Source organism: Podarcis erhardii, assembly GCF_964252035.2.
Source record: "Podarcis erhardii genome assembly, chromosome: 9".
NCBI lineage: Eukaryota > Metazoa > Chordata > Lepidosauria > Squamata > Lacertidae > Podarcis > Podarcis erhardii.
In genome coordinates this window covers 81084231-81101513 of record NC_138512.1, presented here as the reverse complement: position 1 = coordinate 81101513, position 17283 = coordinate 81084231, and the positions used below count along the sequence as shown (strand labels likewise).

Genomic DNA, 17283 nt, shown 5'->3' with positions numbered 1-17283 from the left:
TTTATAATTTGAATTAATAATAATAAGATGATGGTGATGGTGATGGTGAAGATGATGATGATGATGATGATGATGATGATGATGATGATGATGATGACGACTCAGGGCGTTGGTAGAATCCATGAAGGCCTCTTTGGACTCTGCATGGGTTTGTGGAGGGGGGAGGTCAATGCTCCCCTCAAGCAGACACACTCAGACTCCCCTGGCATTTCTCCTGAGCACACATGGATGGCATTGATCCTGCCCAAGCTGCTTCCAGACAGGTGTCCTGTGGCGGTTGGGTCGCCGCAGTGGGCATCCCAGTCCATGCACAACAGCAGGCAGCACCACCTTGAAGCCCGGAGGGTGCCTTGCCAGCAGCTCCTTCCCTTCCCTTATGTAAATCAGTTCTCAGGGGAATTCTGCAAGTTGGCTCATCTGACAGCTGTCCTGATTACTCTGTGCAATGATCCGGTGCAGCGTATCAGTTCCTTTGCGGTGCAAGGAGTCAGTTGCCTCTATGAGGTCCTGCTGCGTCGGCAAGGTAAGACATGGGGGATCTGCCGCCACCACCACATCTTTTTAGCTGTGCTTCCTGAACTGCAGGGACTGAGCTAGATTGCCCTTGGCATTGCTCCCAATGCTACAATTCTCAATTCTGTGATTCTTTGCTGCTGTGCCCAGATAGTGAGTGAGCTAGAGGCCACAGTTGCCCATCGCACCTGCAGGGGGTGAGGGGGTGTCAGCCGTGTCAGACTGATTTCTTAAAGGCCATCATTTGGGCCCAGTCCACATTTACATTGGTGTTTAGGGCACTAAATGACTCAGGCCCCAAATACCTGGAAGGCTGCCTCCTTCCAAGATGTTGCGTGGAGGGAGCCCTCTTGGTAGTTCCTCCACCTGCAGAAGCTGGAGGTTTGGCCTGGGAGAGGGTGTTCTGTGTGGCGGCCCCTAAATTGTGGAACTCCCTCCCCGCAAGGGTGTGCCTGCCTGGCATCTTCAATATGCAGCTTCTGGCAAATGCTGAAGTCGCTGCTGCCCAGAGTGGTCTCCTCCTTTCCCCTCTGTTCCTTCAACAGCGCTGAAGAAGAGCAAGCAGAAGAGGATGAGGTGGTCAGTGAGGAGGTACTCGAGGTCCCAGGAAGAGGATGGCTTTTCTTTTCTGATTCCAGAGAGCAGCTGGCACATGGCCATGGTATGGTGACCAGTCCCCTGGCGCACAGAGGGACAGACAGCTCAGCCATGGCGGCTGGTTTCAGAATCCAGCTCTGCATGTCACCCAGACAATTCTCCCAGCCCTAGAAAGTGTGTGTTGGCAGCAACTCTCAGGGGCCTCTGCAAAAGCAGCAGGGGGCCTCTCAGGATGTGTTGCCCCCTGCAGAGCAGGGACCAGGCACAGACACACAAACCCATGCCACCCCCTGGAGGGAGGGCCTAACACCACAAGCCAGGTTCAGGTGGTGCCCTGCAGGTGTCCTGCACCTCACTCTCAGCAATGGAAATGGCCTCACGAGGTCCCAAGTGAGGCCATTTCCATTGCTGAGACCCCTGGGCCTCTGTGCATGGGCTCCAGCTGAATCCCATGCCAGCCCCACCCCAATGGCATGGATCCCTGGTGGTGATGTGGGGAGAGGGGCCTGGCACTTGCCTGCAGCCAACAAAAACCATCATTTTGTCCTTGTGAGGGTCAGGGTTCACATGGAGCAGCTGATGGGCAGGCACCTCCAGATTTTCTGGACTATGATCTCTGATATAATAATACTCCAGCCTGGCCAAAATTTGCCCAGAACAAGAAGGTTCTGCTTGGTCCCTCTGACCATGTGGAGAACCACCCAGCATCTCCCACCAGTCATGGACCTGTGCGACACCAAAATTCAGCTCCCCACACCACTTCTTGCCTTTCATTCTCCTGCAGCACCCCCAAGGCTCTTCACCCAGCAACTGTGCTCCCCTAAATCCACCTCTGCTCACACAGCCTCATACCTGCAGAGCAGCCATACTCCTCTCACTGCCTTCCCAAGGGGATGTAGATCTAGGCTTTTAAGAAGGGAACAATTATGCGTTTTTTATGGGATGTTTAAAATGAGAGCAAAGGGTGGCAAGGAAAAGGCGTCCACCATGAGCTGTTTGCTCCTGAAAGAAGGCCCCAAAGAGGCTGCCTTTATGCCAGGCTGGGCATTGCGATCCCTCAGGCTCACTGTGGTCTGTCCTGCGATCTTTCATTTGCTACTCCCTGGTCCTCTCACCTGGAGATGCTGCTGGGGTTGAACCCAGGACGCTTCCAGAGCAGGGAGGGTTCCTGGTTGGTCCGGCCCACCATTTTACCTTTTACTCTCCCCCTGCTCTTTGCAGCACTGTGAGGACCACCTGTTCCCGTCTCAGCTGACAAACCTCCTGCTCTCCGTTCTGGATAATCTGAGAGGCTCCAACGCTGAGCTGCTGAAGGCTGCAGAGGAAGTGCTCAATGCCGTTCTGAAGAACCACGCAATGAAGGTGGAAAGGGTGATTATGACTATCATTCTAGATTTCTTTATACCCCACCTTTTCCCCTGATGGGACTCAAGGCAGCTTGCAGATAAAACCAAGAACAGCTAAAAATATAGAAAAATCAGTCATCAGAATGCAGAACACTGATAGAAGTAAAACTCTATGCATATATAAAGTCTTTTAAAACCATGCAAGTAATTACAATAAAAGCAGCATGGCACCAGCCCTTTCATTAAAAGCAGTCAGTCCCCCAAAGCCTGTTGGAACAAGAAGGTCTTCACCTGCTGGCAGAAGCACAACAAGGAGGGAGCCAGTATGGCTTCTCTGGGGAGGGAGTTCTAAAATTGCCTGGGAGCCACAACCCCCAAGAAGGCCCTGTCCTGCCTCCCCACCAAGCATGCCAGGGAGGGTGGTGGGACCAACAGAAGGACCTCCCCTGGAACCTCAGAGCTCAGGCAGGTTTGCGTGAGGGGATTCCCCTTTACAGATAGCCTGGAGCTAATGGTCAGAAGAGTCCCTCAGCCTGGGAGCCTCTGCTCCACCCTGCTGGCTCAGTGACTCCAACTGAGGAGCTAGAGCTGCCTTCCCTTTGCAAATGATGAACCCCACTGAGACACAAAAGCCAAAAACGGAGTGTGTGTGTGTTGAGGTCCCACATAAACCAAAGAGCATTTGCACCCAAACATCTCTGGCGCTGGCCAGAACAAGGAGCCTTGGGCTGACTCCTCCCCTGAGAGCCCAAGGGGCACCTGGGTTTGGGTCACACTTCACAGGGCGGAAGCTCTGCTGGGCCGCCTTCAGCGCTTCTCTTCTCCCAGGTGAAAGACATCGTTGGTGCCATCTACCTGTGTCTGCAGCAGCGCCAGCACTCCTGCTGGACCCGGAAGGTGGTGCTGAGGGCCTTGGCCTTCATGGTCCCTTACCACATGGAGGAGGTGATGCGGAGCTGCCTGTCCTTCTCAATACCTGTCAACAGGTAGGCTGCTTGATTCTCTGGGTAACCGTGGCTAGGCTGCCCCCCACAGCCATGCTCTGCTGCCTGCTGCTGTTCCTCCCAGGGGAAGCCGCTGACTGATCCTGCATCCCCCCGGGCTGACTTCACAGGCACGCCAACGAGCTCTGGACAGTGATGGCTTCTGGCCCCCAGGTGGCCATCCAAGTCCTGCAGCTCCTGCTGAAGCACCTTCAGGTCAAGGATCCCCTGGAGAGCAACGAAGAAAGTGCCACCATGTCTCTGGCTGTGAGTAACGGGGCCTGGCCTGGCTGTGTCCCACTGACTGGTGGGTGGGAAGCTGGTCTTCTCTAGGCAGAGGGCCCCTCCCTCTCTCTCGGGTGTGACAGGCGACAGTGGCGTGAATGGCCTTGAGGGGACATGGCATGTTCCAGAAGAATAAGTGCCTGGCGCTCCTCTTCTTCAGGCCATGAACGTCATCTACGAGACCTTCCACATCCCAGGATACCGCAAGGCCTTGGCAGAGATGCACCTGCAGTTGTTCATCCCGTTGCTCAAGCAGGTCCTGTATGTGATGCAGCTGGACTTGCCCGACTCTTTGAAAGTCAGGCAGGAAATCCTCCTCAGAGAAAACACCAGTGCCCTCAGCTTCCAGAGGTACCTGACAGGATCCGTAAGGGAAGGTTGGCCAGGCTGGTCCCCAGCAGGAAGCGGTGTGCGTCTGTTGTGGGGGGGGGCAGGGAGGGTCCTGCCCTGCAGCAAGAAGAACTGGGGGGGGTCAGGCAGGGGGGCCTGTGTGGTGCAGCATGACAGGAGGTCCTTCTGCCTGCTCCATGGAGGCCGCCCCCTCCAGCAGGCAGGAAAGAGCTGATGCAACAAGTGGGTTGGGGCTCTTTGTGCAGAAAGTGGGGAAGGAGGGGCCTTTGAGTCCACCTGCCTGTTCTCAAGTCGTTGCTAAATGCAGCGTCTCCTAAAAATGGGAAGAAGCCTCTTCCTATGGACTTGGGAGCCGCAGGCAGGAGTGGCACAGATGGAGTTCACTGGTGCCTGGAGGAGGCTTCCGGCTTTCTCTTCCTGCCACATTCTGCTCAGAAATGGGGCAGCAGAGCTGGCTCCCAAGACGTTTTGCTGCATGAGGTGAAGGCCAAGGTGGTACCTCCCCCCCCCCCCCGGCACATACAGATGCCCGTTGGATTGGCAGGCGGATCTCACTCCAGTGCTGGTGAAAGGACAGCATCTCCCACGCACTTGAGGGCTGAAGGCTAGCATGGCGGCTACAAGGCAGGCGATGTGGCCCTCGCAGTCCCCTCCCCTCAGCCCCTGCCGCCTGAGGCACCTGCCTCTCTGCCTCATCACAGAGCCAGCCCCAAGGCAGTATCTTGCGGGAGGAGAGTTTGGGGGAGTTCTGGGGAGATCTGACTCCTGGTGGTCCCTTGCAGAACTTCGGTAGAGATCATGAAGAACCTCTTCTCTGTGGCTGGAGACTGGGCCGTCTATGCCTGCATCGAGTTCCAGCAGGGATGGATGGTGCTGAGCACCCCAGATCGCTTCTTGCAAGGCACTCGCCTAATGGCCAGGTGAGGGGACGCCCTGCCAGGCAGCTCTTCCCAGGCCTCCTTCCTGGGGGGTGCAGGTCCCCCTCGGCTCCCCGGCTCCCCTTCTCCGCTGCCTTTGCTCCTCCTCCCCACTTTGGCCCTCCCCAGACATCCTGCCTTCTCCACTTGTCGCCTGAGCAGGGCCATGACCGAGTGCGACAGCCCCCAGATCCCCGGCATCTTTGGGGAAGCAGCGCTCATCCTCAACAGCGAGGAGGACGAGATGAAAAAGATGACTGCGCTGGCTCTCGTCATCGAGGTGAGGTGGTGCCAGGGGGTCAGAGGGGCAGCTGCCAGCTGGATTCTTCCTCCCATCCCTCAGAAGCCCGGAGTGGTCAGGGCAAGCGGAGGGCTGGGGAAAGGGGTTTCTCGCAAGGACGGCCCTGGAGCCCAGGGCAAGTCGGGGGGGGGGCTTCACTGAGTCGTTTCTCGCCTCCTCTCAGGCTGCCTCTTGGCATCTCTGTGGGAGGGGGTCCCATCAGGGCTTGGGGGTCCTTCCACTCAGCCTTCCCTCCTGCCTCTCAGTTCCTCAAAAGCCCATCCGCTGTCAAGATGATGAACCGGTTCAGCCTCCGAGACCACCTGGAGGAAGGATCAGCAGCCACCAACCCCATCATCAAGGAGCTGTGCCTGAAGGGGCTTGGCAGCTTTGTCTTCCAGCCGACAAAGGTGAGGGGGGGGCCAGGAAGCAGCTGGAGCTTGGAGGGCCCCAGGGGCTGAAGAGCGGCCTCATGCTCTGCCCCCCACAATAGGGCTTCCATTTGGGCCCCTCGTGCTCAGCTCAGGTGAGGCTCCCTCTGGGACACAGCCTCCTGGAGGGAGGGAGGGAGGGAGGGGGAGGTAGCCTCTTCCAAGAGGGGGTGGCCAAGCAGTTCCAGCCCCTTTGCCCCTAACCCCCAGGCCAAAGGGCCAAAGCACCAGGGAGAAGGAACAGCCAGTGTCCTGCCAGCCTCTTGCCAGCGCAGCTGCAGCAGACTCTGGGGGCATGGGGGGGTTCAGCTTTTAGCCAGGAAAACCCTCTCAGATCAGGAGTCAGCAGGACTCCCCCAAAAACCTCCTCCACTCCTTCAAAGCCTTTGCTTCCTGCCTCACCCGGCCCCTGGTGGGTGGGGGTCTCCCTGCCTTCGCTCACTCTGCTCCCTACCCGCATCTGGTGCTCTGCCAAGGCAATAAATACTTCTGGTCAGGACAAAGCTGGGGTGGGAGAGGAAGCAGTTGGGAGGCTGTCTGAGCAAGGGGGGTGCTTGACACCCCTCACAGATGTGGCTGGTGTGAGTGGCGGATGCTGAGCCCCCCCAGCCCCTCCACCCTCTCTCCCCCCCCCCCAGGTCAAGGTTCTCCGTGAGGAGCTGCCCACCCTGATTGGCTCCGTCTTCAGTGGCCGCGAACAAGACATCCTGCAGGGCCTGCAGGACATCATGACTGCCATCTACGAGATGGACGGCCAGGGGATCGGGCCCCTCTGCATGGACCTGGCCCTTAACGTGCGCTCCTTTTTCGAAGATGTGAGTGGGGGACGTTTGGGGAAGGAGGATGTTTGCAAAGGCACAAGGCCAGGCAGCCAGCGCCTTGAGGGTCAGCATCAGCCATGAGGGCCCCTGGCCTACAGGGAGGGGGTGGGCCTGCCTCTTCTCCTCTGGCCACTGGCCTTTGCTGCTGCTTAGACACCCAGTTGAGGGCAGAGAAGGGAGCCTGGAGGCAGAGATGCTTTCCCCTGAGTGCCCGGACAGGTTCAAATCTTTTTGAGAAATGTTGTTTTCACTAATATCTTCATTTTTGTGCACACTTTTGCCCAAAGTATGCATTTTGAAAACATTGGTTGGAGAATTGCATCACATAATTTGAATATATGTGAACTTCAAAGGATGGTTCTGTTCTCACATTGCTTTAGAAAGTGTGGATTTGATTGATTTGGCTTCAGGTGCAAGTCAAAATGCATTTCTCCTCCACCCCGATCCCAGTGGCCACCGGTTAAACAGCGCTGGAGAAGGCACAGTGCCCCCAAGAGCTGGGGAGCGAGAAGCACCTGTCACCCAGTGCCCCCCCCCCGGACCCACCTTCCTGCATTTCCACCCTGTGTTGCGCAGCTGTCCTGGCCCTGACCTGCGTGCCTCTTGTCCGCCTTGGTGTTCCCCCTCCCAGGAGCGAGGCCCCGTCCGTGCAGCATCCATCTCCCTGTTTGGGCAGCTGGTGATGAAGGCCAAAGAAGCAGACAAGCCTCTCCTGAGGAAGGAAGTCCTCTACAGCCTCCTTTCTCTGCTGCTCCACCTGAAGGACCGAGACGGCACTGTAGCCATGGCAAGTAGCCTCAGTGCCCCCGAGGGAGGGAGCCCAGCCCTTTCCTCAGATCCGCAGGCCCAGCACACTGGCAAGGCCAGCGCTCTGGGGTCCTGGACACCTGCTTTGCATGCAGAAGATGCTTTGCCTGGCAGCATCTGCAGGGAAGGCTGAGCAAGACCCCTGCCTGGAGTCAGGAGAGCCATTGCTGCCAGTCAGTGTGGGCAGCACTGAGCTAGGCAGACTTGATAGTCTGACTCACCGAAAGGCAGCTTTTGGGAAACTGCTCCCCTTACATCGTGAGCAGTGGAGGACTGATTGACACTCGTCATTTAATAATGCATTATTAAAACATGACACCAGAGGGCGATGCAGAGCAGCAAGCCTCTGACAATGGGAAACTCCTTTTTTAAAAAAAATATTAACATATAAAACACATACATATACATTTACACAATACACATACACAACACATTACCTTATTTTCATAACATAAAACATACCTACATTACTCTATATACTACCTACCTATACTGTACATATCATCATACCTACACACCTCACGGACACCCACCAAGTGACTTGACTTCCAGCCATTCTTGTTACACTACTTTATTTTTCCATCTAGCCTAAACGCATTTCATTATTTCTTTAATCTCTTCTTCTATCTTGACTTTACTCTCCTTTCACTCTAATCATTTTCTGGATTCACTCAATATCTGTCAGATATTCGTGACAATGGGAAACTCCTATTAAGCTTTATAGAACGTTTTAATTTAAGACGTTTAGAGCATCAATGTAGATCCAGCTGGAATCTCCCTTTGGGTTGAGGGAAATGGGCACCACTCCACAGGGCAGCCCCCACCCAGAGGGTCCCAGACTCAATCCCTGCTGCCTCCCAGCAGTTTCTGCTAAGGCCACTACCTGAAACCTCAGAGAGAGCTGCTGGTCTGTGCGGACAGTCCTGGGCTGGTGACTTGGCCATGGTGAGCTAGCGTTCTTTCTTCCTAGCAGCTCTCCTGACCAAGCAGCCTGAATCTGGGCAGCCAACAGAGAGGAGAGCAGAGAGGGAAGGAGATACCGGCTGCTGGCAAAGGGAGGGGAGCCGTCCTCTGGAGCGTCTCTTTGGATCAAAACAAAATAAAAGAAGAAAAAAATTTCCTTCCAGTAGCACCTTAAAGACCAACTAAGTTAGTTCTAGGTATGAGCTTTTGTGTGCATGCACACTTCTTCAGATACACTGAAACAGAAGTCACCAGACCCTTCTATATAGTGAGAAGGTGGGGAGGGGTATTACTCAGAAGGGTGTGGGAATGGGTGATTGGCAGATAGCTGTGATGAGCCTGTTGACGACTCTTAACGACTGCAATAGGTCTTACAGGAAAAAGCAAGGGGTGAGAAGGTGAAAAATAGCTTTGTCATGTATAATGAGATAAGAATCCAATGTCTTTGTTCAGACCAGGTCTCTCCATGGTTTTAAGTTTGGTAATAAGTTGCAATTCAGCAGCTTCTCTTTCCAGTCTATTTCTGAAATTCCTTTGTAATAGAACAGCTACTTTGAGATCTACTTTGAGATCTACTTTGAGATCCATGGAGAGACCTGGTCTAAACAAAGACATTGGATTCTTATCTCATTATACATGACAAAACTTAAAACCATGGAGAGACCTGGTCTGAACAAAGATATTGGATTCTTATCTCATTATACATGACAAAGCCATTTTTCACCTTCTCACCCCTTGCTTTTTCCTGTAAGACCTATTGCAGTTGTTAAAAGTCGTCAACAGGCTCATCACAGCTATCTGCCAATCACCCATTCCCACCACCCTTCTGAGTAATACCCCTCCCCACCTTCTCACTATATAGAAGGGTCTGGTGACTTCTGTTTCAGTGTATCTGAAGAAGTGTGCATGCACACAAAAGCTCATACCTAGAACTAACTTAGTTGGTCTTTAAGGTGCTACTGGAAGGAAATTTTTTTCTTCTTTTATTTTGTTTTGACTATGGCAGACCAACACCTATCTGTAACTGGATCTTTGGATCAAGTGCAGCTGCCTCTCCTCCTCCCTGGGTGACCCCCTGGCTTTCCCTCTGCTTGCAGAGCTGCAAATTGACCCTCCTGCACTGCGGGGTCTTCCTCGGGTGGGCCCACCTGAAGCTGATGTTCCGGAGCCTGGCCTGGGATGACTCCCGGAACTGCGTGGTGAATGTGTGGAAATACCTGGTCAGTGGGTCACCAAGTCTGAGGTTTGGTTTTTCAGAGATAGATACAAAATTATTGGCATTCATGTGTCTCCATGCCCCCATCTGGCCACATTTTTCTCATTTTCCATAATGACCCCCATCATGCTCAGCAGCCCCCTCTCAGCTTCCCAGCCTTTTTTATTTCCTCCCTGTCGATGTCTCTGAAGCTGCCCCCAGTGCGGCCACATCCTTGAATTGGCCTCCGGAGCCACAGTCTTCTGCTGCTGTGAGCGAAGGAGATGCAGAGCTTTGGGGCTGGAGGGCAGCTGCTCTTTTTCTTGCAGAGGACAAACACAGGAGAGAAAAAGGATCCTTCCCTTCCCACAGGTGCTCCCACCAAGAAAACAGGAGGTTTCCAGATTAAGAGCTTGGCAAGCTGTGCTGTTGGGCATAGGAACCAATTCCTAGGGGCTGAGGGGTCTTCGCCCCCCCCAAAAAACTATTTGAGGGGGCTGGGCCTTCCCAAAGTTAATGGGCATTGCCATTCAAATGGTTTGGGTGCACCATGTCATGTGGTTGATTATGCAGGACGGGACTTTCCTGCCCCCCACCCATATTTTATTGAGGTTGGCACCCCTGCTGTCAGATGTGGCTCTGCCCGTCATTTATCTGTTTGATTTCCAAGCTGCCCCTCTTCATTTATGAGAACAGGGCCTTCTCTGCAGTGGCTCCCCGTCTGTGGAATGCTCTCCCCAGGAAAGTTCGCCTGGTGCCTTCATTATACACCTTTAGGCTCCAGGCAAAAGTGTTCCTTTTTAACCAGGCCTTTGGTTGAATTGATTGACATCCTATGCCCTTTTAAAATGTGGCTGTTTTTGGAGGGGTGTTATTGGGTTGTTTTTATTTTAATTATATATATTGTGGTTTTTATGTTGATCTTTTATGTGAACTGCCCTGAGACCTCCGGGTATAGGGTGGTATATAAATTATCATCATCATCATCACCATCCCAGGACACTTGGACCAGGCAGGCAACTGGGAACAGGGAGCCTCTGGCCCCAGCAAGGAGGGGGGGGTTGAGTCCAGATTAGGAGGCCAATTCAAGGACACAGACACACCAGAGCATCTCTGGCACAGATTTTGGGACTGGTGTGGGGGACCGCTGGCCCTCGAGATCTGCTGAGCTACAATTCCCATCCTCCCTGGTGTTGGCCATGTTTGGTGGGGCTGATGGGAGTTGTAGTTCAGCAACATCTGCAGGCCCAGGGCTTCCCTTGTGTGATGCAGTAGCCCCAGCCCTGCCTCTCACCAGGGAGAGAAAAGAGCTGCTTGCTTGGGAGTCTCTGCTTCCCCAGGCCCTGCAAATGGCTGGCCAGTCTCCCTAAAGGTGCACCTGGCTGCTGGGGCTGCAGCACCAAGGGGCCGCGTCCTGAAAAGGCCCTTGTTGTGTTTCCGCCTTGGTTGCGCTGCTTGCTTAAGGAGCAGCAAAGGCTTGTCAATAATCATTCTTTATTAAATGTATATATCCCCCTTTGCCCGCGGATCAGAGGGCAGGTTAACCTGCCTGTGGGAACAGACTCAAAATCGAGGAGGAATCAAAGCAGCCTCCGCAATCCATGCCAGCCTTTTCTGTCTCTGCAGATGAGGAACCACCACGATGACATCCACGTTTTTATATCCCAGGCCTTGGGATACCTCCATCACCCCCAGGTAGAAATAAGTCATGCAGCCGCCCGATTCACAGGTGAGCAGAGAGCAATGCTCCTCTCCCCTACAGGGAAATAGGCCTACTCTGAGTTAGCACTTCTGCCAATGAAGCTGGATGCCCAAGTGCCCCCATAAACCTTCACTATTTGACATTATTTTGTGCCTGAAGAAAGGGAGCACAGTGCAGTGTGCAGGACTCCATGCAGGATGTGTGGTGATGCATGCCTGGGTGTGACCGCCCAGCCAGTAAGGAGGAGCCCAGGAGACAGGCAGTGGGTGGGCTCTTGCCTTCACCCCCACCGGGGGGGGGGAGCAGAATCAGGGCCACCGGGAGCCTCAGGCCTCCTGACATGGCCTCCCCTCTTTCTGAGAGCCCTTTCCCAGTGTTTATTTCCTTAATCTGTGAATGAGCCGCACAAGGATGAATAAGCCTTTGCATTTGAAATGGTGCCTTCAGACTTGGGTGCGGGTTTGGGCTTGTAGATGTCTCCGCTTGCAAACCAGCAGTCTTGAGCAGTCCTTGGAGAAGCAGCCCAAACTGCCTCGTGTTCCTCTTTGTGTAGGTCACACTCTCAACTACTACAGCTCTGAGCTTTCAAAAAACCTTGAGCAGGAGGACATTGTCTACCTGAACAAAGGTAAGCGGGGAGGGGTGCCCTTCCGCTTTGCGCACTTTGGGGAGGAAGACCTTCTGGTGCAGGCCCAGAGCTACAGAGGCAATGCCCGCCCCCTCCACCAGGCATGAAACAACCCGGAGGCCTCTTTCTTGTGTGTCCCGCCTCTCCCTGACCCGTCAGATTTGACCCTGTTGTTCCTGCAGTCCATCTTCTCTCTGCTTTTATAGTCATGTTTCACTGGTTGGTATGACGTTGTGTTTCTGCTTTATTATCTTTATCTTGTATTTTTTCATGTGATTGAGGGACTTTTAAAAGTCAAACGACTTAGAAATGCCTTAGACGTTGTTGGGCTCACAGCTCCCATCCTCTGGGCCAGAGGATGGTGGGGCTGCAGGGCAGCAGCATCTGATGCCCCCCACCCCGTCTCCATCTCCAGGGGAAGGAAAGCCCCTGTAGCTGGTTTGGGGTTAGACGGCCAGGACTCTGCCTCCTGCCCCAAGAGCCAGACGGGGCAACCACAGAACCCAAGTCCCTCTGGCCACCTCAGTAGCAGCTGAGAGTCAGGATGGGCCCCCTGGATCCGCTGTGAAAGCTCCACTGGAGGGAGGCAGTGGAGGATCAAGCAGCCTCTGCCTCCCTGTGCAACCCAGAGGCCACCGTGAGGGTTGTGGAAGGGGTTCTCCGGTGGCTGGTGCTGCTCCTGCTCCCAGGACTGTGTCCAGAGCGAGGGCTTTGTGAGGCTGACCTCCTCCATGGGTTTCTATAGGACTGCAATCCTAGCCAGGTGAGCAACATCACCGTGATTGGTGGCAGCCAGGCCTTGTTGGAACCGCCTTGTGACCAGCACACCTGCTTTGCTCTAGTTTTCCAGGGGTTTGAGTCCAGCCCAGATCCCATCATGGTGCACTTTGCAAAAACCTACCGGGTGGTTTTGCAGAAGCTGTCAGTGAAGCGGAGGTGAGCTGTGAGGCAGGCGGGTGGGTGGGCGGGTGCCCTCAGGCGCCAAAGACACCTTGGCCAACAGAATGGGGAGTGTTCGGGGGAAAGTGGAGACGTTAGTGGTGCCAAGGGATGAGCAGGAAGTGTAGTGGGGTGCCTGTGCAAGGGAGCAAGGGGGACAGATGAATGGGTGCAAGGCCAGGGACACAAGGCCAGTGGAGGGAGGAGAGGGGCAGGGAGGAGCGAGGCTGACCAGGGCCACAGGACCAGCCGTCCGCAAGAAGCCAGAGGATGGGAAAGGTGCCTGGAGAAGCAAAGACTGAAGTGCCATCTACCCTTCCTCCCCTCCAGGCTGTCAGGTGCTGGAGAGAAGAGCACTCCAGAGATCAAGGGCAGCTCTGCAGGTGAGACACAGCCAGCTCAGGTTCAGCAGCCTCTTCTGCGGGATTCCATCCCTCCTTGGCACAGTCACAGGCCTAGAAAGAACCCAGACTCACCCCTCCTCCCTTTGTAACAACCCTGGTTGCTTCTTTGCAGGATAGTGACCACCAGGTTTTCAAGAGGGCAAGAGGCTTCTGCGGAGTAGGTGGATTGGGCCCAGACCCAAGTCCTGCTCTGCTCACCATCACCTGGGGGGGGGGTCTCCCTAATGAGGCAATGTGGGAGTGGCTGCCTGGCTGGGGGAAAGCTGAGCTGCTGTGTGGCTAGAAGTGCTGGGAAGTGGGCAGGCTGAGGTTAACCCCTTGGGTCTCTCTCACTCTCACACCCCAAAGGGAAACTGCTCAGCGAGTGTGACAGCAGAGCGCCCAGCCCAATGTTACTGCCACCAGAATCGCCAACGCCACGCCCCCCACTGCTGGAAGGGACTGCATTTCTGGGCCTGGAAAGTCCCAGGAGAGCCAAGCGCAGCATCACCCAGCGAGGTATTGCTGGCCGGGGGGGGGGGGGGGTTAGGGACTGGATCAGACATGCCTCAGCCTCCAGGGCAGGGAGGGCCAGAGGACAGTGTTCAAGTGGCCCTTGCTTGCTTTGGGTTCCAGTCTTCCTTACTCCTTCTCCCAGAACACAGGATGGTCAAGGGGACTCTTCATGCCAATGCTGCCCACTTTGCTCCATTACAGGGAAGCAGCCCACCGAGTCCAGCCGAGGAGACCGAAGGCATTCAGCTGAAGCCCCGGCTGGGATCTCCACTCCTTCCAGAAGGACCGCCAGTGGTGGGAGGAAGCAGAGCCCTCAGCATGCAGGTGCCCACCTGAGCCAGGTGGACGGTCGACCATAAAGGTATCGCTTTAGGACAGTCTCTAGGCCAAGTGTGCTGGGCCTTCCCTGGACTGATGACATTGGGGCACCTGTGGGCAAAGAGCACCCAAAGGAGCCACGCCACGTCAGAGCAGAATAATAATAATAATAATAATAATAATAATTTATTTATTTATATCCCACCCTCCCCAGCCGAAGCCGAGCTCAGAGCAGCTAACAACAGTAAAAATGATACAACATTCTAAAATCATTTCATTATAAAATCAATTCAAATCAGATTAATGGCAACCATTGGGCTAGAGTTCTGTGAGGATTGCCAAAGGAGGGGGTCAGGTGTGTTCTGGCCAAAGGCCTGGTGGAACAGCTCTGTCTTGCAGGCCCTGCGGAAAGATGTCAAGTCCCGCAGGGCCCTAGTCTCTTGTGACAGAGTGTTCCAACAGATTGGAGCCGCGGCCGAGAAGGCCCTGGCTCTAGTTGAGGCCAGCCTACCCTCTCTGTGGCCTGGGATCTTCAAGATGTTTTTATTTGCAGACTGTAAGTTCCCGTAGGTACGAGGGTCCTAGGCCGTATAGGGATTGAAAGGTTAAAACCAGCATCTGAGCAGAGCCAGCCCACCTTCCCTCCTTCCGCCAAGGAGTCTAGCCAAAGAAATTAGCAGAAGGCTCTTCTATTTAGAAATGGGGAATGCAGAATATTTCCAGTTGCAGCAGCTGACTGAAACCAAAATGACTGATATTTTAAGCAGCTCCTGATATTCATTGCCCACCTGCTTCCCCCTTCAGCCTCAGCCCCTCTGAACAGACTGGAGCCCATGTTTAACCTTTAGGTTTGCAACTGATGGAGGGTGTCCAGCCAGTGCATGACAGTCAAGGGCCTCAGACAGGAGAAAAAGGCACAAGCTTTTCCCAGCGTCCCAAGACGGGGTGTCAACCATATGGCCAAAGCACTTGGTCCGAAACTCCCATCCCTTGATGCAGCCCCAGTGCATGCGCACACCAGCCCTCTTTCAGCACTATGGGGGGGGGGGGAGTGGCAGGGTAAAAATAATAAAGTTGTTGTAGTAGTACGCAGGTCCTGACACCTCTCTGCCTTTTTCAGGCTGCTTGCAAATGGTGTGCTTGGAGGCACCTGCTGCAGAGGGGGGCCCCCCACCTTGTGCTCCAAGGACCCCCCCAGGGCCCTGGCTGCTGCCATCCACAGGTGACAGCAGGGCTGCTCCATGATGCGCCGGAGTCAAGGCCAGGCTCCTGCCACTGCCCTTGGTCTATTGTGACTTCATGGACCCTCTTGGACTGTAGGCGCCCACCCAGCACCCTCACGTACCAGCTGGGTGACCGGCCGGGCCAGGCTCTGAAAGGAGCCCCTTCCCTTACGCCAGTCAGAGAAGGCTCAAAGGGCACAGAAGTGGGACTTCTTACCATGGACCTACATCTTCCATACTTGGGAAACGCCTTTGGAGCAGAACAGGGCCATCCCAGTTCTGCACTGAGCCCTCATGGATCAAGCTGCTGTGGCAGAGCTGCCTCCTACTCCTCTGGAACGCAGGTCTCCTTCCCAGTGGCACCAGCAACCTCCCGCACGAAAGCACCAACACAGAGGGCTGCTGCATTCACAGCGTGGGGGGGGGAGCCTCCTGGGTGCAGTGGGCAGGATGCGGGCATCCCTCTCCCTGCACTGCTTCCCAGAGACCCTCCCCGAATCACAAAAGGAACAAGCCTCTGAAAACAAATCTGGCAGGGAATTCTTAAGAGACGACTCCACATGGACATCGCAGGCGTGAAGGATTGTAGGCAAGGACTGAGGAGGGCAGGCCCAGCCAAAGCACTGGCCTAGACTTCAGCAGTAGTCCAGAAGTGGGCAGCCTTTGGCACCAGGAAGGCCGCCAGGCCCAGCTGCAGCGCCGGATCTAAGAGCAGTAGGAGAGGGAAGAGGCTTTGGGGGACCCAGCTGCTGTGTAGAACTCACAGTGCCAATGCCAGCCCCCACCCACAAGAGTGGCCTGCCCTGAAGTTTCCCCCCCCCCAATACCGGACGGCTTCTGACTGGCACACAGGGCAAGGAACAGTTTGGTGGCCTGGCAGGACCTGAGTTTGAAGTTGCTCTGTGAGTTGGGTTGAGGGTTCCCTGGGACTGCAAGGCAAGATCCAAATGTTAAAAATAAATCAATATGCACGAATCTGGCTGGGCAGCGGCCATTTCTCCACAACAGGGCAGGTGAGCCTGGCCAGGACTGCTTCCCCAGAACCATTTGCGGGAGACCCTGCCTGAGGGGCACTCGGAAAGCCTGGCCACAGCAGCGCCAAGGGACCCACCCCTCTGCCCCCCTCCTTCTTAGCTGGAACTCAAAGACCCTCCCCAGCAGTTCACCTCCTGCCTTGGAGTCCCAGACCCTGCTCCTGACAGCAGAGCCACCACCCCATAATGCTTCAATGGCTCCAACAACGGGGAAGTGTCCAAACAAGCTGGGCTAGGGGAGCTCTGACTGCCTCCCCCCTTTTGGAAGCAGGAAAAGGTGCATTCCCTCTTTGCTGGAATGCCCAACTGGGGACAACCCCCCCCCCCCCCGAAAAAAAGCCCAGGAAATGAACACCCATCCAAATCCCTTTGCATAGGTGTTTGCCTTCTGGGATGGGGGGGCACCGTCCAAAAGGTGGTGTCAGGAGGACATATCCAGGGAGCTTTGTGGTTGGTGGAAGAGGGACCCCTGCCCCCCCCGACTCCAAAGAGACTTAGCAAGCAGAGAGGCAGTTTTGCCACTAACTAGATGCCGGCAGGCGCTTTTCGCCCACCACCCCACTGCCTGATGGAGCCGCCCCTGCCTGCACAGGCACCCCAGATGCCTCTGACCTGAGAGGCAGCACCGAGTAGCTGTCTTCCCTGGGCTAGGGGGGCTCACGGAGCTCCGTCAGTGAGGAGGGCTGCTGGGCCACTGCAGAGCCAGGGACAGAACAATGGCAGACTCAGGAGTTTTTTCATCCGCCACAAAACAAGGCCTTGTGAACTCAGAAGTGCAGAGGCAGTAGCCGCTTCCAGGCGCTGGTCAAAGCAGCTGGCTCTACGACAAATGAACTGGTGGTGGTTTGAGCAGGGGGGTTCAAGTCTTGCCAGGATTCTGCCGTACATACTTCCCCAGGTGCGCTTCAGGGTCCTCAAAAAGCTGAGCCAACCTGCAGCTAGCCAACCCCTCCCTGCTGGCTGAGGCAAGTGCCCCACCCAGACTCCTGCTCCAGCCTTGCTGTGGGTCCCGTCCACTTGACCCGCCCATGAAACAAATCGTGCCAGCCGC

The 17283-nt window shown here is 55.1% G+C and overlaps 1 protein-coding gene across 2 annotated transcripts in view; it reads left to right on the top strand.

Annotated features, from left to right (window-relative positions):
* LOC309349339 (maestro heat-like repeat family member 5) overlaps nt 1–16557 on the top strand; it is a 40828-nt gene extending 24271 nt beyond the window's left edge. The window contains exons 16-34 of one of the 2 annotated variants that reach the window (XM_081875151.1): nt 388–523; nt 1059–1174; nt 2332–2481; nt 3285–3442; nt 3571–3706; nt 3885–4075; nt 4858–4995; nt 5155–5272; nt 5539–5682; nt 6342–6518; nt 7156–7311; nt 9392–9514; nt 11116–11218; nt 11745–11819; nt 12662–12755; nt 13089–13141; nt 13511–13660; nt 13859–14018; nt 15096–16557. In XM_081875151.1, the coding sequence (XP_081731277.1) occupies nt 388–523; nt 1059–1174; nt 2332–2481; nt 3285–3442; nt 3571–3706; nt 3885–4075; nt 4858–4995; nt 5155–5272; nt 5539–5682; nt 6342–6518; nt 7156–7311; nt 9392–9514; nt 11116–11218; nt 11745–11819; nt 12662–12755; nt 13089–13141; nt 13511–13660; nt 13859–14016 (2376 nt within the window). In that variant the 3' untranslated portion in view covers nt 14017–14018; nt 15096–16557. Of the gene's footprint in view, nt 1–387; nt 524–1058; nt 1175–2331; nt 2482–3284; nt 3443–3570; nt 3707–3884; nt 4076–4857; nt 4996–5154; nt 5273–5538; nt 5683–6341; nt 6519–7155; nt 7480–9391; nt 9515–11115; nt 11219–11744; nt 11820–12661; nt 12756–13088; nt 13142–13510; nt 13661–13858; nt 14019–15095 lie in introns of those variants that run through there. The other variant, XM_081875150.1, reaches the window with a different exon arrangement.
* The last annotated feature ends 726 nt before the right edge of the window (nt 16558–17283 follow it).